This window comes from Prunus dulcis, chromosome 1 (genome assembly GCF_902201215.1).
Source record: "Prunus dulcis chromosome 1, ALMONDv2, whole genome shotgun sequence".
Taxonomy (NCBI): Eukaryota; Viridiplantae; Streptophyta; class Magnoliopsida; order Rosales; family Rosaceae; genus Prunus; species Prunus dulcis.
In genome coordinates, this window is record NC_047650.1 from 27,385,963 (window position 1) to 27,409,543 (window position 23,581).

Genomic DNA, 23,581 nt, shown 5'->3' on the forward strand with positions numbered 1-23,581 from the left:
ATATGGTTAACCTCTTCGCTGATAAAGAAATATAAAAAAACGTATATTAATTTATGCCACCTTAAATTTCTTTTATAATCTTTACCAAATAAATAATAAAAAATTCTTTTAATAATAATAAAATCTTAAAAATCAACCTAACATGGAATGGAAGAACACAGGATGATCCAAAAACTTGAAAATTGAGTAAAACCCTCGTGAGCACTTGCATTCGCTGAGCCCGTAGCTGTGGTAGCAATAGCAAAGAATACGTAAAGCGCACCCATTTCCAGTGCCCACCACAGCACATGACTAAACCTTGAACCTCCTCCTCCTCCTCCTCAGCTAATTTTTTAACACAGACACAATCTCGCTTTCTCACTCGCAGATCTCTTCTAGAAAACTCATAACTCGCGCAAAAGCCTTGCTCTTTTTTTCTTAACGGTTTTTATTTTGATTTCTTCATTTTTGGCTGCTAATAGTCGATCCAATTTCTCATGTCTCGTGCACTTTGGCTTCTGATTCTGAGCCTCTTTTCGTTGACCTTCACACTCTCCGCTTCTTCTTCCTCGTGGGGATCGCGCTCGATCCTCCGTGCCGTCAATACAGACAACGCTGATGTTCACGACTACGCCGTCGAATTGAATGCCACGAATTTCGATGAAGTCCTCAGAGACACCCCTGCCTCCTTTGCCGTAGTCGAATTCTTCGCTCACTGGTCAGCTATTCTGAATTTTCAATAAACCATTCGTTTCCACGCTCGATTTTCTCGTTGGTTTGAAGTGTTCATTTTTTCACTGTTACTGGAGATTAGATCTATTAGAGACTAGACACTTATTCTTTTCACTAAATTTTTATTTTTTACTCGCTTATTATAGCTGTTGTTATGAGAAGTTTAATCCTTTTGTTGTTATTTGACCTCACAGGTGTCCGGCTTGCAGAAACTATAAGGTATGCTATAAAATACCCCACCTTTGTGTTTAACAATTTCTGATGGATGTTGTTTGTCTTATTGTTTATATATCAATTTGCAGCCCCAATATGAAAAGGTTGCGAGGCTTTTCAATGGGCCTGATGCTGTGCATCCAGGGATCATATTAATGACAAGGGTGGACTGTGCCTCAAAGGTTTATATCTCATGTGTTGTGTCTCTTAAGTTTTCTTTCCCAACGTTCTTCTTCCCATGTGGTGTGGTTACTTGATTTCTTTTGCTGTAAAAGATGGCCTATTTTCTGAGCAGTGTTTAGTGAAGGCTGGGGTTGCCTTTCTGTAGGGCGGTTGGGGCGGATAGGATTGCAATTATTTGCTCATAGAATGATCTGTAAGAATTCCAGGTTGAAGTAAAGAAATAAATAGGTTCTTTAGAGAGCATCTAGTAATGTGAATACACCATTAAAAGAGATAGCTCAGCTTCCATAGCATGACCTAAAGCTTCATTCATATTTAACTTTCTAGTCTGCATTTGTGTAATTATTCTGATGTTTGAGACTGGTATTTTGCCATCTCTTTTGAATTCGCATATTACTTCTTTTCTGTTTGGTTATTAAATTATCAAGATACATTGCTGGTCCTTAGACCCTACCTTTTTAACTTGTTTGGCAGTACAGATAAATACCAAACTCTGTGATAACTTTTCTGTGGGTCATTATCCTATGCTCTTTTGGGGACCTCCATCTAAATTTGCATCTGCCGGTTGGGAACCTACACAAACCAAAAGTGATATACGTGTCATTGCTGATGGCCGCACAGCTGATCGATTGCTTAGTTGGATCAACAAGCAAACAGGCAGGTATGATGTATTTACATCCATTATCAATTTGACCGAAATTCTTGTTTAGTAATGCATATTTTATCCAAAGAAATCGTCCTCAATATTTAGCACTTCATTAGAATCAGTGCGACTTCATTGAATTTGCCATGCATTTCAATTCATTAGTTGTAGTGTCCATTTGAGCTTCACGTTCCTAACACTCCTTAAGGTTTCAGCTCATTCGCCTTGGATGATCAGAAATTTGAAAATGAGCATCTTTCGTCAAATGTGTCGGACCCTGGGCAGGTTAGCATTGCTATAAAGTTGTCTTATTTCTAAGTTCTAACAATTACAGTAGATTTCTTTAATTCAAAATATTAACTTTTGCAATGCATGACTTGTGAAAGATTGCTCGGGCTGTCTATGACGTTGAGGAAGCAACATCAACTGCTTTTGAAATAATCTTAGGACACAAGGTATACCTTTTTTTCCCCTCTTTCCACCCATCTGGTGACGATTTGTTGTTTATTTTTTTGGTCATTTGTCCACTTTATTATTTACAGATTTCACTATTCTTGTGTATGCATGTTCTTCCAGATGATCAAATCAAATACACGGGCTTCATTAGTGAAATTTCTTCAACTTTTGGTGGCTCATCATCCTTCTAGGAGGTAAAAAAGTCCAATTATTTCATTCCTCTTTACCTTTGTAATATTTTTTGTTTCATTATTTCACTGTAGATAATTGTATTAGGTGCCGAAAGGGAAGTGCAGAGGTACTAGTGAATTTTGATGACTTGTGCCCACTAGATATGTGGTCAGCTGACAGACAGGGAGACCAAGATGTACAGGCTGCTCTGGGGAATTTTCAGATTTGTGGTAGAGATGTTCCTCGAGGATATTGGGTAGGTACATAAAAACGCTGCATTTGACAGGAAAAGATCAGTTAATAATAATACACTGTCTTCTCAATCTTTGTTTCTTGTAACTTCTTATCCATAGTTTCCTTTTCTCTTTTTCTTTTTCTTTTTTCATAATTCTGTTCTTATTTTTATGGATATGGAATAGATTACTTATTTTCTTTGCTTTCTTTGGGTATTCTTCACAGATGTTTTGCCGTGGCAGCAAAAATGATACCAGGGGCTTTAGGTAATGGTTCATTACCAATATTACCAAAAAGCTGTTAAGTGGTTATATCTAGGTTGTTCTTTTGTATGCCTCTAAATATATTAGAATTTTTTAATTTTTTATGGTCAGTTTGTGCATCTGACTATTAGGTTGTGAGACCGTGAATATGATCCAGGAAACATACTTGACCTTTTAAAGTTAATTCATTAAATATTTGTTAAATTAATGTCGTTCCAATAACATGTATATTACAAAAGCATCATTTCAGAATTCGGTTGGTGACATGCATTTGAGTTGTTTTTCTTTTTCCCTCCTTTATTTTTTGGGTGCAGCTGCGGATTATGGGTTCTTCTACATTCACTTTCAGTTAGAATTGAGGATGGAGAGAGCAATTTTGCGTTCACCACAATATGTGATTTTGTGCATAACTTCTTCATCTGTGAGGAATGCCGCCAACATTTTTACGATATGTGTTCAAGGTAAAGTCAACTGGAAATAATGCATTTTTAAAGTTTAAAATTTCTTTTATCTAACTCAATAACTTAAATTTCAGTGTTTCTACTCCTTTCAACAAGTCCCGCGACTTTGCCCTTTGGCTGTGGAGTGCTCACAATAAAGTCAATGAGAGATTGATTAAAGAGGAAGCCTCTTTAGGAACTGCTGATCCCAAATTCCCAAAAATGATTTGGCCTCTTAGGCAGTTCTGCCCATCTTGTTACCTCTCTCGTAGCCAGAAAAATGACGGAATTGAATGGGACCAGGATGAGGTGTTCAAATTTCTGAAAGAATATTATGGGAAAACGCTTGTTTCTCTTTACAAAGACAAGGGTATTAATGGGAATGACGGGACAAACAGGGTTCTTGAAGATTTGGTGCCCTCAACAAATGCGATTGTGGTGCCTCTGGGGGCTGCATTGGCTGTTGCTGTTGCTAGTTGTGCATTCGGAGCGCTTGCTTGCTACTGGCGTTCGCAGCAAAAGAGTCGGAAGTATTTCCACCACCTTCGCTCTTTAAAGAAAATTTGATAAACTCTTTCAAAAAGGGATAAAAGAACCAGAACTCAATGGGAGAAAGGGTAAAAAAAGAAAAATCAAAGAAAAAGGGAGAGTGAGAGATTGTCTGGAGGTTTTTCGATTTTCTTATTTGTTTTTCTTCCACCAAATTTCAGGCCAAGGAGAAGCTGGAGCTAGTTTTGTTGCAAGGGCAAACCTGCGCACAGATAATAAGGTGCGCAGCAGACGGAAGTCAGGCTCCTAGTAGGAAAGCAGATACCGACTTGTACAAGATGGCCTGCCGAGGTCCTCATCTGTACTCTATTTGATAGCTTTTCTTCTTTCTACATATAATGAGGACTGTACAGATTTATACAATCTTAAAATTTTGGATAAGATCGTTCTAGATCCTATGCGGCTTTGTTTTTATTTGTTTTCTGCATGGATCTAGTCAAAGGATTGGGGAAACCATTGTCTTGATAGACTATACATTATTGCTCTTCAATTCCTTTTATATCCAACATACTCGAATTTCTAAATGATGAAGATGAAATGTACGCATTTGAATATGAGTGTTACTTCGTGCCAATGATTTGTTGCAAAAGCTCTTTTTGAATGTGTGCACCAAACGTATACTAAATTGTATCGTAGTGAGACTCTCCGTTCAAACGGAAGTGTTACGAACAAGATTAAAAGTACGCGAAATTATGAGCAGAAATTCCATGAATGCATAAAACGTAAGATGGATCTCTCTTTTCATCAGTCAATTTATGCTGAAAGAATAGAAACGTATACTGAAGTTTAATTTTCTTTTTTCTGGATGTGAGAAATGGATTCATTTGAAAATAATGGACGTAAAGTAAGTTTCCGTGGGTTAGACCAGTTGGTCAAGGCAATGTGCCCGCCCTTTACTCGCGAATTCAAACCTGTGCCCCCATTAGAGTAGTTTAAAATTACAATGGAAGTAAGCAACTCACATCATAGCCGGTTTAGGCATATCGACTCATTAAATGATGCAACTATTAGAGTATTATTATCTACATTTTGGCATACATTTGTGTCAGCTCTGGTTGCTTGACTGGATATTTTTCTCAGTATAATTTCTCTATGTATGTATATATACTGTAGGATACTTCCCTAACTGTACATACGATGACGAGACACGCCCACAATATGGAAACTCACAATTTTACAACAGTTTCCACTATACCAACAAAGAGCTGATGAGACCAAACTTCCATTGTTGAATTTAGTGAACACGAATGACATGGGGTTGGGGCTCAAGCTCAGGCTGAAGGATTGAAGGTTCTGTTTCTTCATCAGAGGAAGTGGAAAGTTCCTATTTAACATATGCAGAGAGTGAGAGAGATGAATTAGCTCAGCATTATACTTAAAAGATCAGATGAGAATTAATATGATCATTAAACACGTACTTATTTAGGAAGGGATTAAGGAAACATGCATACTTACTTGATGGCCTCGGCGGCGCTGAATAGCAGTTACTGCCCTCACAATTACATATATTGGCAGCACAATCCCAAGAGTTCGTAAAAGCAACAACTACACACAAACACACAAGATTCAGATGTTGCAGCTTCACCTTACTGATAAGGTCTTGATGAGAAGAATTATAGAGTAGAAACTAAGCCATGAAAAGGTTTACCATAACGAGTGGGAAAGAGTATTCTTTGTTTCCATTGATTATGAGAGGAAGCGTATGCCGTAGAATCAGCAGGACCATGAACTGCACACAAGAAACGAACTACCTTAATAAATTTGTTCAGATATGATCACCAAGACAAGAACATGTAGAATTTCTGAGGGAGAGTGAGAGAGAGAGAGAGATTACGATGAAAGCGAGTGAACGACAGCATAACACATTTCTTGCAGTAGAAGCTGAATACTCATCGTAGTCAGGATTAGTATTCAGGAAAGCACGGTCAGTCGAAACCATTGCTATAATGCGCGGGCTGTCCCTTTGCGAAATCTCCCAGTTTCCCCTGTCATTACAGATTTTTGAAACAAGGTTTGGTAAAACCAGAAATTTAATCACAAAGAAAGCTGCTTATGAGCCCTACTGCACAGAGATTATTATATAATTTATTTACCTGAAGTTCATTGGTATACGCCCGAATTGAAACAGTGGAGGAGGAGCTGTATAACCAGGTTTGAATTGCTGAAAGTTAAAAGAACGTAATGTCAGTGAAGGCTATTAAGTCTGATGCAAGGTTATTTTCCAGATGGTCAAATAAAATTACTAATTTGGAAGGAAAATGGAATTAGAAAACCAGATTAATGAACCCACCTGGTGGCATATCTCACACACTGTGTCACCTTTCTCATTGCACCACCTCTGTACACATCTGCGGTGCGCATACTGCAACATCAAGAACCAAATTTTCATTTTTAGGCCATGGAACACAGCAAAGTCATTATTATTTTTTTAAATTGTTTTTCTAATTTCTAAAAGTCATTAAGCTTAGAACCAAAATTAGATGTACAAACAGCCATAAACATTTGAAAACTAACCTTTAAGCTGCCACAGCAAGAGCAGGGTGTCTCCATGTTTGAATCTTGATCCTCGTCTTGGCATATTCTGCATTCTACTAGCTTCCCAGTTAAGGGTGATATATCCTTAACATCTATTATTTTCTGGCAACAGCCATCAATTTTCGCTTTGTCGATTGCTGAGGATGTGGCTTGCATCGACCGGTTCCTGCTCTCAATTGCAGCTTCTAACGTGGATTCGGTGATTAATCGATCCACCAACAATACAAAGTGTTCCCCCATCCTCAAAATCTCTACAACCAAAGGAGTTCACAGTGTTTGATAGAAACCCCCTGGAAAACAATAACCTGTTGTAGTTAATACATAACAAATTGTTGAGCTACATATTTGAATATAGGAAATATAATTCAACAACTCTCACCACTCAATTGTTGAAAACATGAAAAACTAGAGACCTGAAAAATAAATGGGTGATTTAGGAAAGTGGATTACCCTTTGATAGAGGAAGGGAAAACTGAGAAGAAAAGGCATGGAATGGAAATCAACACAAGCACACAAGGTTGCATGGAAATATTAAAAACTCAGCCAAAATGGATCATTTAGGAAAGTGGAGGTTCCTTTATGAAACAACAAATTAAAGAGGCTTTAAAGGAACTTCCAACACATAACTACAGAAATCTAATCATCACACGGCAACAGGAAAAAAAAACTCACAAGGAAACATGCCATGACATAGAAAAGCAAGAAGAAGAAAGTACCCAGAAAAGGAAACAGAGAGGGAAAGATGAAAAGAGACTGCTCTCTCTGAAGCCAAAAAAAAGATACCTTTTTTCAAACCAAGGCCTAAAAGGGGTTGAAAGCAAAAGCATGCATCAAGAAAAGAAGGAAGAATATGAGAAAAGGAAATGGAGAAGAGACTTACAAGAAGAGGTTATTATATTCTTGAAGCTGAGAAGAAAGCTCTGTTTGTCTCTCTGAGAAATCTCTCTGTTTTGGAATTAAGCAAAGGGATTGAGTGACTTGTTTGTGGGAACTCAATTCACAAGCCACAATTTCATCTAAATACAATTAATTACATGTATGTTCTAAGTTTGTGGCATAAAATAAACACATCTCTCTCTCTCTCTCTCTCTCTCTCTCTCTCTCTCTCTCTCTCTCTCTCTCTCTCTGCAATATGTTTATGTTGGTCTCTTCTATTTATATGGATTAATTGTAAGCTTAGAGAGAGAGAGATTCTAACGGGAAGCTCAAGCCTCTGCGACTTCCACGATTCCTTTTACTTTACCGTTATTTTCGTTTAGACTGCCTCAACTTAACTTCCACGGGAATTTCATTTTCCCGTCTCTCAGGCAGCACACCATCATTATTTTTTGCTGCTCATGACATGAGGTCACAAACCCACAATACGAGTTTAATGAAATTAACCCATCTCAACCCTTAATTAAGTAAGTCTTAACCGTGATTAAGATTGCATTAAACCTAAATCATGCGAAAACTTGGAACAAATATGAAGTCATATTAATTTTGTGTGACCGATTATTTTCACAATAAAATGAGTGGGGAAGAGATCATGTAGGCAAAGAAAGTCAAAGATTATTTCTAGCTACCTTCCTGGCTTTTGACGTTGATCTCCGAATTTGAAGACATTTGACTTATTGAGCAAACGTTGGCTCTTTGAGAAGCTTTATTTGTTTGCCACGTGTTTGGTTGACCCTCTTGGGAGGAGCTCTAGTAAGTTCCCATAGTTGTCGTGTTTGGTTGACAATGATCAAATTAATTTCATAATCTCTTTGATTGATCAAATTAAGTATGAAATGATCCCATTTTTTAAAATAACTAATATGGTACTCATTATCTTTCCCTTTTCCATGCATGATGCATGGAGGTAGGAGGTCGGAGAAACTCTAAACATGCAACCTCAAAAGTGATTAGTTAAATATATACATATATAAAAGTTTGCGAGTGATTTTAGAGAGGTCAATAATCACTTTTGTGGAGAATTATTTTTTCAAATAATCACTTTAAGTGATTTGTGCTTCTTTTCAAAATCACCTAAAATCACTAAAAATAATTATACGAAGAACCACGTATAAGATATTTCCCTCCATAAACGATTCTGGTCTATCAAAAGCTATCTTCATGCCTAGTAGCCAGATGCTTTATCCCAACTTTATGTTGATTATTGATCGCTAATTTAACATATGGGTTTTGTACATAAGTTGGATGTGGGCCACCCACATGTAAGTCCTGAACTGTTGCATCACCAAATCAAATCTTTTTTTCTCTTTTTCGTGACCTAAACCAAAATTAATACGAACTTAAGACGAATACTCTAATATTACCTCTTGCTTTTATCTTTTTCTAGGTATAGTTTAAGCAGGTAATGTGGTTGATCAACAAACATGTTTAGGATTTGCAGGAAGTACGACTACAAGAGCATGCTTATAAAATTAGCAATGATTATGTGGATTGATTTTGACCAGTGGAAGTAATTAGTTCTTAATTTATTTTTGTAGAAAATTGACGTACGTCTAATATACAATTGGTGCATGTTCTTCTATAATGGAGTTGAGTAGGTGAGCTGATTTTTCACTTTCTTATATTTGAATTGGTGATCATGATTCATGGAAGCCATGTAAGCTTTTCAATTTAATTACTTGGATTTTATCTTGGGATGGATGTTAATTTATCTTCCAGAATTAACTAGATGAAAACGAGTGTGTAAAACTGTAATTCTATTTCTACAAACGACGGTCCTTCTCGTCGTTTCAAATCCAACCGCCTAACCGACTCGTTGTAACGAACACCTGAACATCAACAAACCACGTACCGCCACCTGTCTACTATTTCCCGCTAAAACGAAAACCAGCCCTCTCTAAATTTACATCCGGTGCCTCTGTCACTCTCTCACTCGCACTCTGCGTCTGCAACCAACAGAATCACTCACTCAAAGAAAAAGACCTCCTTTTATTCTTGAAGCTCTCCATACCATCTATCAATGGCCGCACTGCTGCTCGTCTCCCTCATTCTCCTTTCACTCCTCTCTCTCTCCTCTTCCCTCCCCAACCAAGCCGTCCTCGACGCCGCCGAAATCCTCTCGGATTCAGGTTTCGTCTCTATGGCTCTGACTCTCGAGCTCGTCTCTCAGTCCCTCGTCCCACAGTCCCCTTCTCTCACCATCTTCGCTCCACCAGACACCGCCTTCACCCGATCGGGTCAGCCCTCCCTCTCTCTGCTCCAAATCCACTTCTGCCCTCTCCCTCTGCCCCTCCAGACCCTCAAAGCCCTCCCCGCCGGCACCAAGATCCCAACTTTGCTATCTGGGCACTCTCTCATCGTCACCACACCGTCCTCCGGGGCCCCAATTTCACTCAACAACGTCAAGATTACATCCGCAGCGCCCCTTTACGATGATGGGTTTTTGATCATTTTCGGAGTTGATAAATTTTTCGACGCCAATTTTCAGCTTCCCATCCCAATTCGGAGCCCCGTTCCAGATCCGGTATGTGAGTCTTCGACATCGTCATCGTCAGCGAACGTTACAACCACAATTGGGTTTCCGGGTGCTTCTTGGTTTGAAGGAGCGAGTGCGGTTCTGAGGTCAAATGGGTACAATGTCATGGCCTCGTTTCTTGATTTACAGCTTGTGGGGTTCAAGAACCCGAATTCGATGACTGTCTTTGCTCCTCTTGACCAAGCAATTGAGAACCCTCTGCAATACCCTTCCATCTTTCTCCGACATGTCGTTCCCTGCCGGCTTTTGTGGAGCGATTTGGTGCGTTTCGACGAAGGGACTGTTTTGCCGACGTATATGGAGGGGTTTACTATCACCATCTCCAGGTCTGGTGACGTGTTGTTGCTTAATGGAGTTCCGGTTTTCTTTGCGAACATGTACTACAGCGACTCCTTGGTTGTTCATGGTCTCCGCGAGAGTCTTGTAATGCTAGAGATGCCAGAAGTTGCAGATGAGTCTTCACCTGAGAGTGGAACCAACGATGAGGTGCCTTTTGATAATACTGAGTTTTAAGAGAATTTGACAATTTGCTCTGGTGAAGATGAAGATGTTCAGAAAGTGTTGTTTCTTACAAACAAGTGTCTGTTTTGTGAAGAATTTTCTTTTATCAATAGCTTTTCTTGTAATAAGATGGAAAGTTGGTTCTTTTTGAAGTTTGATTTTGTGGATAGGCCGTCTCTTTTCCTGTGTATCTGATTGTGATTCAGAAATTTAGAGATAGGCATTCAGTGAAGAATTAAAGCCTTCAGAATTTTACAAAGAAGAAGAGTACTGGTTCTGTAGTGTGCTTGTTCTGGATTTAAAAATTAAAGCTTTGTGTATTTTGAATCTTGGACGCATTAGTTGTCTGCTCTGCTCACGCCACTGGATAAGCCCTAACTTGCTTGGATCAGACGGGTCTTTGTTGTATCTTTTACTAAATGGAATGACTTTCTGTAATCTGGAAGCCAAGTGAAGTTCTAAAGCATCATTTTGCGTCATTTCTTTTGGGCCAAAAAGTCATCCTTGTGATGCAATATGTCTCATGATTTCAACTGTTTATGGACCCAAAACTACTTCAGACAGCATTTCTTTCTCAGAGCTTCTTTAATTTTGCAAAACATCTTTACAGATAAGTCTCAGGCACTAACCAAACACCGCAACCATAAATTTCTAATCCAGACATTGTCTTGTCCAAGCAGGCACCATTTCAGCACAAGTGATGCATGAAGGGATCAATTTTAGCCATAATTAAAGCATAATGATCGTCTTCTTTGATCACTGCATAATAATCAAGGGATGTGAGCAGCATTGGTTTCAAGCACTAAACTGGATCAAAATACTTCCTCAAAATACTTCTCAGAACCAAAGGCATTACAAACATCAACAATATTTAGATTCCTTTAACTATACATAAGAAACCCCAAACAGTACAAGAACGGGATATTAGCCCCCAACTCGGAATGGAGCTTCGCCCCACTCGATTTTTCTTTTTAATATTCACTCTAAAAGATAATGACAATAGTAAATCCTAGTTGTATAACTGTTTTCTACTCTTAAGACCTAGACTTCATTTGATGACGATACATCAATGCTGCTGCTATTATTGGTATTATTGTTGGAACTGCTCTTTTTTCTCCTGCCTTTTATCGGTAAGGATAGTTTCACAAACACTAGCTCCCTTCTTCCGGGGCGGTTTGCATAGAGTACCCAGAGAACAAGACAGAGCAAGACTCCAACTGATATCAGGGCCAACCCTGCATTTACAATTTTCAGATAATGGTCCAATGGAGGGCAATAACTTGACGTGATTGTTCGAAATGTGTCTCGAACAAAATTACAATCCTGGAGGCTCAATAAGGGTGGAGTATAGTGCTGAAGTGCATAGCTCTCATTAACTGCTGCAACCAGCTGAGTGTAGATGTCTGGGCTTATCCTTCCAACTGTGGTGCACATCCCAGATACCGAGACTTCACATGTATAATTCTGCCAAACCTGAAGAATTCCAACGAACCAAATATTTGTTTAAGCAAGCCATCATACATACTGCCTTATCTCGTAATTTCAGGATGTTGTATTTTCATCCCCTCAATGCATGTTACGCAAATCAAACAGCTTCCAGCAACATATATAAAGACACCAAATTATCCAAATGACTAAAATAGTCAAAGTCAATGATTCTTACCAAAGACGCATTTGAAATAGACACCTCTTGATCCCCACACTGACTATCTCTCAACTGAGAATCATATGGGTAACAGAGAGGTGGCATCAGAGGCCCGGACTGATTGTAATAATAAGGATCGGCAGGGGATGGATACGTATTGGCATATGTATAGATGAACTGGTTGACAACATTTACAATGTCGTTGATAACTTGTTTACTCTGGCTAAGTGTCTTATTTGTGGTTCTCTGGTCAACACATGGAAGGATGTTGCTAAGTGCTGTTTCAGCATGAGGATGTTCTACCCACTCTTCCATGGCCATGCAGGTGTCAGACACAGTACTGAAACACAAAAGATAAAAACGAAAAATATTTCAGGTGAGGGCATTAGCATAATCCCTGCTGGATAAGGAGGCATAATACAATCACAATCACCAAAGTACTCTGTTGAGTTTCTGATTCACCAGACAATCAAGTAAAAAGAACATAAATATAAACATTTCTATCGAAGATAACATATTCTTACTTGTTAAGGATGACAAAGACTCCAGAAAGAATGAATGTAATTGCTACGAGTAACCATCCACTAACAATAAATCTGAAAAATATGACGGCTTTGTCAGACGGAGATATGAAACCCCTCCATAATGTGAAGAGTAGAAGAATTAATACAAATGTAAAAAAATTGACAAATACAAGGACAACCTACATGTGGATCGCATGTTGGTTCCCAAGGATGGACAGAACTGCAACAAGATACATTAATGAGTTACAAAGAGACAAAAAGTGCAAAATACAAGAAGACCAAATAATAGATTTCATTCATCAAATTGTTTAGGGTGATACATACAAAGACCAATCACAGCTAGGAGAAGCATCACCGCTGCCACGGTGATTAAAGCTGAACGCCTGCAACATTTAACTCGTTAGTACATTAAAAACAAGGGGTTTCAGTATAACCCCTTGATTAGATAGTACTACGGAAGTTTAAGAAGACATACACAGCACTGAAGACTCTTTTTACTTTAACAGAATTTTCACTTGTCTTCTCTGTCAGTGTATTTGCTGCAGTGTTCAGATCTAGATTCAGCTTGTCAATACCATCCATGACATCAGAAGGTAAGAAAATCTGGGCCACACTAATAGCCTTTGCAAGGGACAGATACTCTGTGACATTTCTCAGAGTCTGTACAGTGTAGTCGGACTGGTTTACAACATAATTTAGAGTGCGCATCGCTTCGTCATGAAATTCATCTTGCCCAACAGAAAGAAGAACACATCCAATCCTGTGTGATTGAGAAGATATAGCATATCATGTTAGAAAAGGGACACCTGAGAGATGCATAAGGTCACAAAACTGCCTTCCTAGCACAACAGATGGCCAATACCATCACGTGTGGACCTTAATAAGTATATGTTGAAAACTTCCCCACACCAAAAAGAAAGAAAAAAGAATGTTACTATATACAATCTTAGGCCGAAAAGATGAATTTCCCGAACGATTTTTTTTTGGGTGTGCAACTCTAAATATGAACCAAAACTAATTGTATGCGGAGAAGAAGGGCAGGAAAATGGGCAAAAGAAACATAAATTCAACACCAAAGCTAATAATATTAGTTAGTTTAGAACAATATCCATATATATTCATATGAAGTTCAGAGCATTACGCAGCAGCACATGTGAAGACTAGTAGCAGAATCAGGCATATCTTCTGTGAGCGGTGTGATTCTTCCTCTTTAATGTTTATTCTCCATCCACAGCAATGATGAACCACAAGAACCATGCCAAAAGCAACAAACCATAGGACAGAAATAATGAAACCAGCGGCACCTGTAAATCCAACCGACTGCAGAAAAGAGATCATATTACTAAGGAATACATGAGAAACTTAAATGTACAAGTAATAATATGAGCATCACAATTCCTATTATTATTATTACTAAATATTTATCTAACAGCAGTTCAAAGAGGCCGAACAGAACGAGTAGGTACAGAGAAAAAATTAAGCTTTATTGGAAATTTTGATGTATCATCACATAACAAAATTGCATTCTAGTGGTCTGCCTCCTGTTAGATATTAATTAAATAAAATTATGTTCCTCACCATAGAAAATAATAATAATAATAATTTCAGCCAATGAAAGATAGATCTCACTATTTCTTGATCATTTAAAATCTTCACACTTTTCATCACAAACAAACAAGCATCATACTTTTATATGATATCATATCCAATAAGTTAAGAAAAGGGCCACGAATTATGCTTTAACAATCAAATTCTACAGCCTAAACCAATACTCGAGCTAGATTGACTGCAAGTATGCACACATCTCATAAATCACAATCAACGAATTAAATGACAAGAAGGAACCAAGACTTACTGCCCAGTAGTGCCGATTAGCAATGTCCCAGCCTCCGCGATAACGCTTAAACCGGCTAAGAATATCTGGCCTGTTGGTCCTTTTAGCCGCCAAAACAAGCGTGCCTTGAGGTGCATCGCTTGCAGGCCCTGGGGATTGTGCAGTCTCTTCTGAGATTCCATTTCTCCACGACCCTAGATTTTCATCCACTGAAAAAACAACAAGAAGCAATGTTATAAGGTTAGAAAGCTGCAAAATTTCAGCTGCTGCGCCATTCAGACGTGAAAACTCTCAAAGTAATTTTGAAAGTAAAAGAAATGTTATTGGTTTGGAACAGAAAAGCATTTGGCTTGTTTGTTTGCTGAGTAATAGTGGAAAAAAGATTCGATCTTTCATCAAAATAAGAATAAAGATGAAATGAAAAACTGGCAATGAATTGGGATAAAGGTTATGTATTGTTACGTTGTCTTGAAGCCCAAAAACAACAATGACTCCAAAAATCTCATTTTCCATTTCTTCTCCTCCTAAAGCCTCCTCCTCAGCAACCAAAGAAGCATACAAGATAAAACCCATTTAAACAATCGAATTAAGAAACGTACCTAGACTAAATTTGAGAGTATCTCTGGTGGGTCGGAGTCCATTTCGAGTTAGAGCTGAAAGGCAGCTCCCAGAACCCAAAACCAGAAAGAAGAAGAAGAAGCAAAGAGAGGTGGCAACCAGCAAGCGCGTCATTTGCAGAGTCTTTCCACTCTCTGTTCACAGAAATCTCAGGACAGAAGCCAGATACGAATCAAGCCCATTTCCAAGATTTGGTTTAGGTACAAAACCCAAATCTTGAAAAAGAAGTATAATTAAAATGGTGAAATGAGTGAGTTGTGTGTCAGCGTTCTAATCTGGTCACATTCTTGGTGGTAAGGGATTTATAAGAAGGCAAAAATGGAGTCTCCGAAGTCACATGGGGGTGGGGAGGTGGGGTAAGAAAAAGGCGGGTGTGAAATGAATAAAGGATTGCTTAGCGCCTCAAAGCTAAAGCCAAAGCCTCAGCTCCCTCACTCTGTCTCTCTCTCTCTCGCTCTCTCGCTCTCTCTCCTTGTTGAAATATGAGTGCATTAAGCAAACCAACACAGTTCCATAAAACCCACAACTGTTTGTTTGCTCCCCCTACTTAATAATTTATACCACTTTTCTTTATTTGTCCTTTCTGCTTTTCTTCTTCTTTTTCTTTATTTTATTCAGTTCACCTTTAACGCTTTTTGTTTTTTATTTTGTAGGGGCTGCTCACATTTTCCATTTTCATTTAGTGTCCCACCCATTGGACCTCTGGTCCTCACCAAGTTGCCATTGTCAATGATATAAATGCTTTACATTCTCTGCCTTCTTTGTGGGTACTCATATAAACTTCAATTATAAACTTAATTGGAAAGTACTTTTAATATGAAGGCACTGAATGGAATCTGTTTCGGATTTATAGGTGAATGAGAACAAAACGGAAGTATCTTTGGAGGGACGGAATGGATTGGAACCGACGGCATGTTGACAACTGAAGTTGCATTTTATACTTATCTGAATTATATGAAAAATTCTTTAGTAAGTATTTTATGTTAAAAATTAATTATATATTTTCAATCTTGAATTATTATATTATTCTTCTGTTAACGGATTTCGTTATTTTGATTTGAGCTAGTGCGTTTGGTTTAGGTGCACCACAAACGTCATATTTTTGTATTAATATTATTTCTGAATCGAGATCATTCAAAGATTGCGACTCAACAAAAGCTTTTCAATCTGTTTTTCCATCTAATCTACGAGATCCATGGCATATAAAACGCATCCGCTTCCTCATGCAAAAATTTTCCATAAATATAAAAATGTTTACATTTATATAATATTCAGAAAAAGAAGGGCCGGCACCAAAAGTATACCAAAATTGATCCAATGAAGAAATTAAGTAAAAAGATTAAGAAAAAATAAAACCCAATTGATTCACGAAATCGCGGTGCTCAACAGGTAATTTAGGGGGTGCAAGATGCTAATTGGGTGGGCTGTTCGAGGTAATGTAGGGGCGTAGACCGCGATTAGAGAAGGACACGTGGGACCCAGCCGACACCAACACGGAATTTGGCAGCGACCAACAACGTCAAAAGCAGGGCGCTTATTGCCGTGTGAAACACCTGACGTCATCTCTCTACAATATATTTGCTCTTCCTTTTTTCGGTAAAATGAATATATTTACTGCTTTTAAAATGGCTTATAGCGCAAATAATTTATTAGTGTAATAGTTTGGAGTAATTGTTCTTTCAATAAAAGTCATAAATTTGAGTTATAGCATCTGTATAATATATATGTGAGTTTAATATACTATCATCTTTTTTATAAAAATAATTTAAAACAAAAATAAAAAAATTAAAAGCACATTTTGACAACTAAAGATCATCATGCATTTCTTACCAAAAGAAATGAAGATCTGTTTGCTTTCTTGATTGATTGATGCTAATAATGTGGCGTCAAATGAATGACATGCCAACTTTCTTTACCTGTATGTAAATTAATTAATGTCATTCCTATAATTTTGACAAAAATAAATAATCTCCAATAATGTCATTCCAATTCTGGGATAATAGATGTTCGTAATTTCCATATAATAACGACAATAATTAAGACTAACTAGATGGCTATTCAAATGACAGACTTCTCTTTAGTCCTTTTCCTATGTTAGGAAAATTCAAGTTTTTGTTAGAGTCTTGTGAATCACTTGCCAAAGGATGTCCAGGATAACAGTACAATTCTTTTGTCAAATTGAAAAAATAAATCACAGAAATATAATTTAATTAAAAAATTCACGCGCATATAAATAAATATTTTAAAATTTGGTACCGCTTCTTAACGGTATTAATGAAATTGAGGCGCATGATCCAATACAGAAGTCCTTGACATGATTATTTAGTTTTATAAATAATAAGAAATGTTCAATATTATATTAACGTGTTAAAAAATTAAGTTTGGGTAAGTATTATATCTGAACAATAAGGAGATTATGTTTGTACTTCAAGTGATTAAGAGTATTTATCTATATATTTGACGTTCTAAATTTGATTTCTCCATTCAATATCGCTTGTATAACAAAAAAATAAAAATAAAAATAAAAACAAGAGATTCTAACTCAAGTAGTTGAGAGTATTTGTTTATGCACCTGATAGCTTATGTTCGAATTCATCCTCCTCAATTAGCTTGTATCAAAAGACAAAACTGGTTATTCACGGATCCAAATCCTGTACTTAATTGAGTAAGCATTAGATGGAAAGTTAAATTAGGACAAGGGAGAGCGACATACAAACAATGTCTGAATCCAAGTCCAACCTCCAACTAAACGAAGCGAATCCAAACCTTTTGTTAATGGCTGTGGTTGGTTTGTGTAAAAATATAGCTTAATTGGCTTAACCGTTTTAAATGGAGTGGTTTTGAAGTCTACATCAAAAGTAGCTTGTCTAAATAAAACATCCAAATTCATACACCATCTTAATATATTTGTGAAGGCCAATCGGATTATGACCAAATCACAAGACAAAGCACGTATGTATGTATGTATGTCTCAAATGTAATGTAAGTTAACTGGTACGCAACGCCAATGTCATATTCTATCTTCACTTCTGGAAAATAACTTCTTTGTTATATTTTGCAGAATAATCTTCACAGCTGCATGCATTTGCATTTGTGAACGCATTCTGGGAATTAAAAGGTGATTGGATTTGGGAGGGATGATGGGGGACCAGATCAGATCAGATCAGTCATCAGTGGTGGCTGAAAAGGTGTGCATGCATGTGATCAATCAATGGTGGGATCTATCTACTACACTACAGTCTAACCTCACTGAGCTTCTCCCTCCATCCCCACCAAACCTAGAAAAAAAAAAAAAAAAAAAAAAAAAAAAAAAAAAAAAAAAAAAAAAGAAGAAGAAAATTATGCATTTCTTGAATGTTACATAAAGGAAGCGAATTGATTTTGTCCGTACATATAACTCACGGTGAAGGTGGATGTGTTGGTTTTTAGATCTAAGTCTAACTAGAGTGGCACCTAACATTTCTTACGCTACACATTTTGTGACCAAAAAACAAATTATAGATATGCAATAAGTGCCCCTTTTTTATCGTATTTGCCGTCATAATTTTGGGTATTTTTTTTTTAAACTTAAAAAAATGGTATTATTGGTAGGGGCAATAATAGTCCCGAAAAAACAGTTGGATCCTCCTCCTCCTCCTCATGCTCTCAGGCTCATAAATAACATAACACCAATCAATTCGATCTCGATATCTTAATGCGCAACTATGAAAAGGACATGCCCAAAATGCGGACTTTTATCATTTTGTCTTGTGTGTGGTGATAGGCCTGAGCTATAAATTTAGTTAGTAGTGGAAAACGCTAGGCTGGTGGATTACATGAGATACAAAGATAGAAAGATACTTTCCTCTCTCTCTCTCTCTCTCTCTCTCTCTCTCTCTCTCTCGTGCTTGAAATCATCAGCTTTCACTTTTTTGATGCGAAGGAAATGACAATAATTGGTGCATCCTGCCTACCAATTGCGAATTACCTATCTATCCATCCTTCTTTGTCGATTTTATTCAACTAATCTATCAATCCATATCTGCTTTTCACCGTTAAAAAGAATAAGAAAAAACAGCTTCTGGCCCAATCAGAACATTTTCCCATCGTGCCTTATGGACGTTGCAAAAATGGGCCTGCTCCCTTCCATCTATGCCATCTGTGGATTGGAATTTGGACCCAATTCCGAATCTAGATTCTTATTTGAGTTCAGAATATGGGTTTGGCTCAGAATCTTCATTGTCATCAAAGCCCAAATACAAGGCCATGCATAGAAGACGATGCTGCATAATTAAGGCAGCCCAAAAAATATGAGATAATGGGAAGTTGGGAGCAAGCGGACATCATAATAATATACAAATTTTTACATCAAACAAACAAGTGCAGAAGAGAATGGCAATGATCTCCATGCATTCACAACGTCAAACTCGAACCGGTAAAACAGCCATACACGTATTTTGTTTGTGCAGAAAATGGGGCAATCATTCAGGAGGCATGAACCTAGGCAGCTGTCTAAGGTCAACTTCATCCAAAATAGGGGTCATGTTCAACTCCCCTTGTCAAATATGTTCAGACGAAGACATTAAATGAGAATAACATCACATTACGTCTCTCTCTCTCTCTCTCTCTCTCTCTCTCTCTCTGCATTTTACAAACTTGCAATGGGAGCTGCAAAATATATTGATTACTTGAAAGTATGGTCTCAGCCAAACACAACAAATCGACTACAACCTTCTTGCAGTCACCCTCAACCAGCAAACTGAGGGTATCTGCAATCAGGCATAGGTCAAGAATGACACAACACAAATGAATTGACAATTGTCCATTTCCTAATCTCAAAACCATTTCCAGTTGTGTTGTGTTCATTTTGTTGTGGGGAAAGCATTGCTTAACAGATCAAATTTTTTCTTAATCTGATGATAACCAAACCTCTAAAGAAGTACGGCCTATGAGACAAGAATGAACGTGAGCAAAGCTGTCTACAAACCAAGAATGAGCATATACCAGAGATCTTGTTTACTTGGAAGACAGGCTCCTCGAAAGAATCCCAAAGTCGAGTCGTGTTAAAAGTTAGAAAGCAATGAAGATGACATCTTGACATTAACTACCATGGGAAGAATCAAATGCTCCCTCCCCACCATTCCAAGGGAGAGGAACATTATGAGCATATCTTGGGTGAATTTGTCTGCATACCAGAATGCAGACATCAAGCGAAGTACAAAATGCGCCATAAAATGTCAATATGGCAGTGGTTAGGACAAGTGACAACACGTCAGATAGTACCTGGCCAATAACTTCCATAGCATCATGGGGTTGCCGCTGTCAATTCTCATAGTAAAAACCAGGATAAAGCTCGGGACTCTGTAGAATTTCCTTGTTATAATTTCACTTGCAAGTATTGCCCATCAACACCCTGGACACTGTTGTGCAACTGATCAATGAATACTTTCATAGAGTCACTGCGAAACTGTTTCACTACAAACCCAAGAAAGAACAAGGAAACTGAAGAGTGAATTAAAAACACCCTACCGTGCTTCTGCGCAACAAACAATCTCTTCAGATTTGCCAACCATAATCTTGAAAGAAATGTTTCTTTCCTCTTTCACCGTGTCCCCTGCCATTTGAGGTTCAATGCATGTTCCTTGATCAAGATTTTCATTCGTCGTATTGTTCTGGTCTATGCTATATCAGAGTATCGGTCAGAGTGTGTTTGATACTAATGAGCACATAAGAAAATCCAAAATCATTTGGCGAGAAACCAAACAAATGCTAAAGTTGTAACAAAAATATTTGGAACAAGTGAACACAACAATTACCTCGTCAACTCCCACGTTGATAGTCATCTCCTAAATAGTATTTGCATCCATTTCACAAAGCTGCATATCAATGAGAACATCTCCCTGTCCATGGGTTCTCCGCACTGAAAAGAACACCTTTGTAACGACCAAATCACTTATTTGGGGGCTAAGAATTACTGCACAATTTCAATGGAAAAAATTATAACACTAGGTACCCTTTTCTGATCTTGAGTTCATTTACAAGGTGAAAAATAGTCCTGATGAGAATACAAAGATTATGCAATTCAATGATAGTAACTACACAGTGTAACTGCAATTGAAAATCTGAACCATTCCATTCAAATTCATGGATGTCTATTTGTAAAAAGTGAGAACATTCCATTACTAATGCGGTCGAGTTTATATCAAAGCAACATGACAGCCATCATCAAACATAAACTGCCAGTCATTCAGCTACCCAAAAATCCAAACTTCGTAATACTTCTTGCTCAATGGATCAAAGCAAATATCAAAATGTTAGGAGACCCTCCCAAAAAATAGTATAAATTAATTCTAGGAGAAAAAACTTCCCTCGTTACAATAAAGACCCAGTTTTCGACAGTTCGATTGGAAACCAAGTCCATATAAATTGCTCCTACATGTAATAAGTTAGATGCCCATCTCGAACTAGCTCCGAAATTTCATGACCTACTACTTATTCTTCACCGTGATACCAAGCTCGCTTGCGACAATCACAGTCGTCGCCATGTCCAGGAACATTCCATGCTCAACAACTCCAGCAAGCTGCAAAATTGTGTCACTGGCTGCCTTCAAATCCCCAATATCTTTCTTGAAATACAAGTCCACAATGTAATTCCCATTGTCTGTCACAAAAGGCTCACCATTTTCACCAAAAGTCCTGAGCTTTCCAACACAACCCGCGTCCTCAAACAAGTCTTGCAGCCTTTTGGCCGTGAATTTCCAGCAAAAGGGCACAATCTCAACCGGCATAGCGAGCCCACTGCCCCCCAAATGCTTAACAAGCTTGGACTCATCAACGATAACCACAAATTTCCTACAAGCACCTTCAACCATCTTTTCCCTCAATAGCGACCCACCTCGGCCTTTGACCAAATTGAGGTGGGGATCGACCTCATCGGCGCCATCGATCGCGAGATCAAGAACAGGGTGCGAATCGAGGTCCGACAATGGAATTCCCACGGACAGAGCTTGTTCATGGGTCTTCTTAGAAGTGGGTATTCCGACGATGTTCTGGAGCTTTCCCTGGTGCAAAAGCTCACCGATTCGGTCCACGGCGTGCTTAGCGGTGGAGCCGGTGCCAAGGCCGAGGACCATGCCAGACTCGACATACTCCACGGCTTTGTAGGCTGCGATTTTCTTCAACTCGTCCTGGGTTAGAATCACAGAGGGAATGGGAGTAGATAGAGGCGAGGAAGAGGTTGGGGAAGACACCAAAATCCCAGCTTCCATGGACCCAATAACAAAATGGGGGCAACAAGAAGGATGCTATTCAAAACCCAGAATTGGGTTAGCCTAAAAATGAAAAAGAATCAAAACCCAGAAAAAATGAATGAATTGAAATAGCGTCCTTTCGAGTTATTCAAGCATGGCAGACAAAGTTATTCAAGCATGGCAGACAAAAAAAACAGCAGGGTTTTGAAGGAAGAAGAAGGCCCAAACAAAAGAAAGAGTAAAGTGATTATCTATCTATCTATCTATCTAGAAATGTGTGGCGGTCAGCATTGGGGGAAAAGAAAGAGAGGAGATAGGGTTTGTGAGGAGGCGAGTTGGGGGAAGGAGATGTATTTATAGGGGAGAAGGGTCACGACTCATGAAGGTGGTGGGAACTGGGAAATAGGAGGGTTGGTTTAAAAAAGAAGGGAATTTCTGAGGTTGCATTGAAAATTGAAATTGGGGAAGATTTGGGCATATTTCGTGGTGGGGAAAATATTCAATATCACCTATGTCACTATATGGCAATGGCATAGAATTATAGAACCCTATCCTGTGGAGCTCTAATATACATTTTTTTTTATAAAAAAAACTATTATATATTGAAAATTGATTTTTTTACTTTATTTGAAATGTTATTCTTTTTTTTTTCTTTTTTGGTGAAAACATAATTAAAACACATAAAAGGGAATTTTATTTATTTTTGCAAATTCATCAACTATTATATATTCATTAACTTCAGTTCCAAGTCCGAATAGGCTCTTCCGTGTTTTGTTGGATTTGTTTTGAAAAATCAGAAGTAACAATTTCACGACTTTTTCTAAGCTTTTTACAGCTAGAGTGAAACTGCTCTCAAGTAGAATATCATGGTAACTACCCACTAATTTTTATATTTATAATGTTCGAGGTTTCTATTTTTTTTTTAATAACAGTTTTGAGTATTTAGTTTCATTGAAAATATATATATAGAGTTTTTTTTGTTTTTTGTTTTTTGTTTTGGTAGAAACAAGAGTATTTAGTCTGTCGTCAATGCAACATGAGATTTCAAAATTCGAATAAAACTCACACACACTACACGGATGTTAATACTCGAACTCAATACCTTTCTTAAAAGGGCAATTGTTCCAAATCAGTACACTAGTAGGTCCTTTGCGTAAACCAAACCCTACTCTTTGGATGTTGAAATCAAAGTTTGAACAAAACCGTGTCAAACCTTTATAAGAATAAGAAAGACGGTTAATATCATCCATCCAGAATGCTATTGTCTATTTGTTGAGAACTTTTTAGGAATAGGACATCCATTATCAATGGTCTTCACTTGAGTGTAGCGTTTTGATATAGAATAATAGAAATATATCAT

General features: G+C 37.8%; 5 protein-coding genes across 13 annotated transcripts; 2 read left to right on the forward strand and 3 right to left on the reverse strand.

The window, feature by feature from the left end:
* Positions 1–150: 150 nt before the first annotated feature.
* On the forward strand, positions 151–4,437 carry LOC117625330 (sulfhydryl oxidase 2). Of its 3 annotated transcripts, none has more exons than XR_004585425.1 (12): positions 151–697; positions 906–930; positions 1,014–1,106; positions 1,587–1,768; positions 1,966–2,035; positions 2,137–2,205; positions 2,327–2,400; positions 2,483–2,633; positions 2,837–2,877; positions 3,189–3,335; positions 3,410–3,931; positions 4,025–4,437. XR_004585425.1 is itself a non-coding variant. In XM_034356915.1 (12 exons), the coding sequence occupies exons 1-12, from the start codon at positions 477–479 to the stop codon at positions 4,044–4,046; spliced, it is 1,530 nt and encodes a 509-aa protein (XP_034212806.1). In that variant the 5' UTR covers positions 152–476; the 3' UTR covers positions 4,047–4,426. The 3 variants fall into 3 exon arrangements, 2 of the variants coding, with proteins under 2 accessions (XP_034212800.1, XP_034212806.1); XM_034356915.1 differs by having other exon boundaries at positions 152–697; positions 3,410–3,844; positions 4,025–4,426; XM_034356909.1 differs by having other exon boundaries at positions 3,410–4,437.
* A 422-nt stretch (positions 4,438–4,859) lies between these two features.
* Positions 4,860–7,508, reverse strand: LOC117625349. 5 transcript variants are annotated; one of them, XM_034356929.1, is made up of 9 exons: positions 7,071–7,114; positions 6,778–6,811; positions 6,378–6,688; positions 6,154–6,225; positions 5,957–6,024; positions 5,698–5,848; positions 5,512–5,592; positions 5,319–5,408; positions 4,860–5,187 (listed from the first exon to the last, which is right to left on the reverse strand). In XM_034356929.1, the coding sequence occupies exons 3-9, from the start codon at positions 6,636–6,638 to the stop codon at positions 5,098–5,100; spliced, it is 813 nt and encodes a 270-aa protein (XP_034212820.1). In that variant the 5' UTR covers positions 6,639–6,688; positions 6,778–6,811; positions 7,071–7,114; the 3' UTR covers positions 4,860–5,097. The 5 variants fall into 5 exon arrangements, with proteins under 5 accessions (XP_034212820.1, XP_034212809.1, XP_034212824.1 ...); XM_034356918.1 differs by lacking the exons at positions 6,778–6,811; positions 7,071–7,114 and adding an exon at positions 7,279–7,508; XM_034356933.1 differs by lacking the exons at positions 6,778–6,811; positions 7,071–7,114 and adding an exon at positions 7,279–7,508 and having other exon boundaries at positions 6,378–6,703.
* A 1,539-nt stretch (positions 7,509–9,047) lies between these two features.
* LOC117615570 (putative fasciclin-like arabinogalactan protein 20) lies at positions 9,048–10,630 on the forward strand. Its single transcript, XM_034344670.1, has one exon. It carries the CDS (start codon positions 9,355–9,357, stop codon positions 10,381–10,383), a length of 1,029 nt encoding a protein of 342 aa, XP_034200561.1. The 5' UTR covers positions 9,048–9,354; the 3' UTR covers positions 10,384–10,630.
* Positions 10,631–11,189: 559 nt separating this feature from the next.
* LOC117615695 lies at positions 11,190–15,514 on the reverse strand. Its single transcript, XM_034344830.1, has 9 exons — positions 14,974–15,514; positions 14,396–14,583; positions 13,682–13,860; positions 13,016–13,300; positions 12,865–12,923; positions 12,724–12,760; positions 12,541–12,612; positions 12,035–12,356; positions 11,190–11,844 (listed from the first exon to the last, which is right to left on the reverse strand). Exons 1-9 carry the CDS (start codon positions 15,104–15,106, stop codon positions 11,413–11,415), a joined length of 1,707 nt encoding a protein of 568 aa, XP_034200721.1. The 5' UTR covers positions 15,107–15,514; the 3' UTR covers positions 11,190–11,412.
* A 4,119-nt stretch (positions 15,515–19,633) lies between these two features.
* LOC117636482 (probable ribose-5-phosphate isomerase 2) lies at positions 19,634–22,734 on the reverse strand. 3 transcript variants are annotated; one of them, XM_034371007.1, is made up of 4 exons: positions 20,788–22,734; positions 20,501–20,648; positions 20,255–20,391; positions 19,634–20,156 (listed from the first exon to the last, which is right to left on the reverse strand). In XM_034371007.1, the coding sequence occupies exon 1, from the start codon at positions 22,237–22,239 to the stop codon at positions 21,460–21,462; it is 780 nt and encodes a 259-aa protein (XP_034226898.1). In that variant the 5' UTR covers positions 22,240–22,734; the 3' UTR covers positions 19,634–20,156; positions 20,255–20,391; positions 20,501–20,648; positions 20,788–21,459. The 3 variants fall into 3 exon arrangements, with proteins under 3 accessions (XP_034226898.1, XP_034226890.1, XP_034226908.1); XM_034370999.1 differs by having other exon boundaries at positions 19,634–20,391; XM_034371017.1 differs by having other exon boundaries at positions 19,634–20,402.
* Between the last annotated feature and the right edge of the window lie 847 nt (positions 22,735–23,581).

Excerpts from the sequence above, each read along its gene's own strand:
- LOC117615695 (XM_034344830.1), bottom strand. The coding sequence starts at position 15,106 with ATGACGCGCTTGCTGGTTGCCACCTCTCTTTGCTTCTTCTTCTTCTTT. Across the intron at positions 14,584-14,973 it reads TACTCTCAAATTTAGTCTAG|TGGATGAAAATCTAGGGTCG; the intron begins GTACGTTTCTTA and ends TTGTTTTTTCAG. Across the intron at positions 13,861-14,395 it reads CTAATCGGCACTACTGGGCA|TCGGTTGGATTTACAGGTGC; the intron begins GTAAGTCTTGGT and ends TCTTTTCTGCAG.
- LOC117625349 (XM_034356918.1), bottom strand. The coding sequence starts at position 6,638 with ATGGGGGAACACTTTGTATTGTTGGTGGATCGATTAATCACCGAATCC. Across the intron at positions 6,025-6,153 it reads TGTGTGAGATATGCCACCAG|CAATTCAAACCTGGTTATAC; the intron begins GTGGGTTCATTA and ends TTTAACTTTCAG. Across the intron at positions 5,188-5,318 it reads AGCGCCGCCGAGGCCATCAA|GAACTTTCCACTTCCTCTGA; the intron begins GTAAGTATGCAT and ends TATGTTAAATAG.
- LOC117636482 (XM_034371007.1), bottom strand. The coding sequence starts at position 22,239 with ATGGAAGCTGGGATTTTGGTGTCTTCCCCAACCTCTTCCTCGCCTCTA.
- LOC117625330 (XM_034356909.1), top strand. The coding sequence starts at position 477 with ATGTCTCGTGCACTTTGGCTTCTGATTCTGAGCCTCTTTTCGTTGACC. Across the intron at positions 698-905 it reads GTCGAATTCTTCGCTCACTG|GTGTCCGGCTTGCAGAAACT; the intron begins GTCAGCTATTCT and ends TTGACCTCACAG. Across the intron at positions 2,206-2,326 it reads AAATAATCTTAGGACACAAG|ATGATCAAATCAAATACACG; the intron begins GTATACCTTTTT and ends ATGTTCTTCCAG.
- LOC117615570 (XM_034344670.1), top strand. The coding sequence starts at position 9,355 with ATGGCCGCACTGCTGCTCGTCTCCCTCATTCTCCTTTCACTCCTCTCT.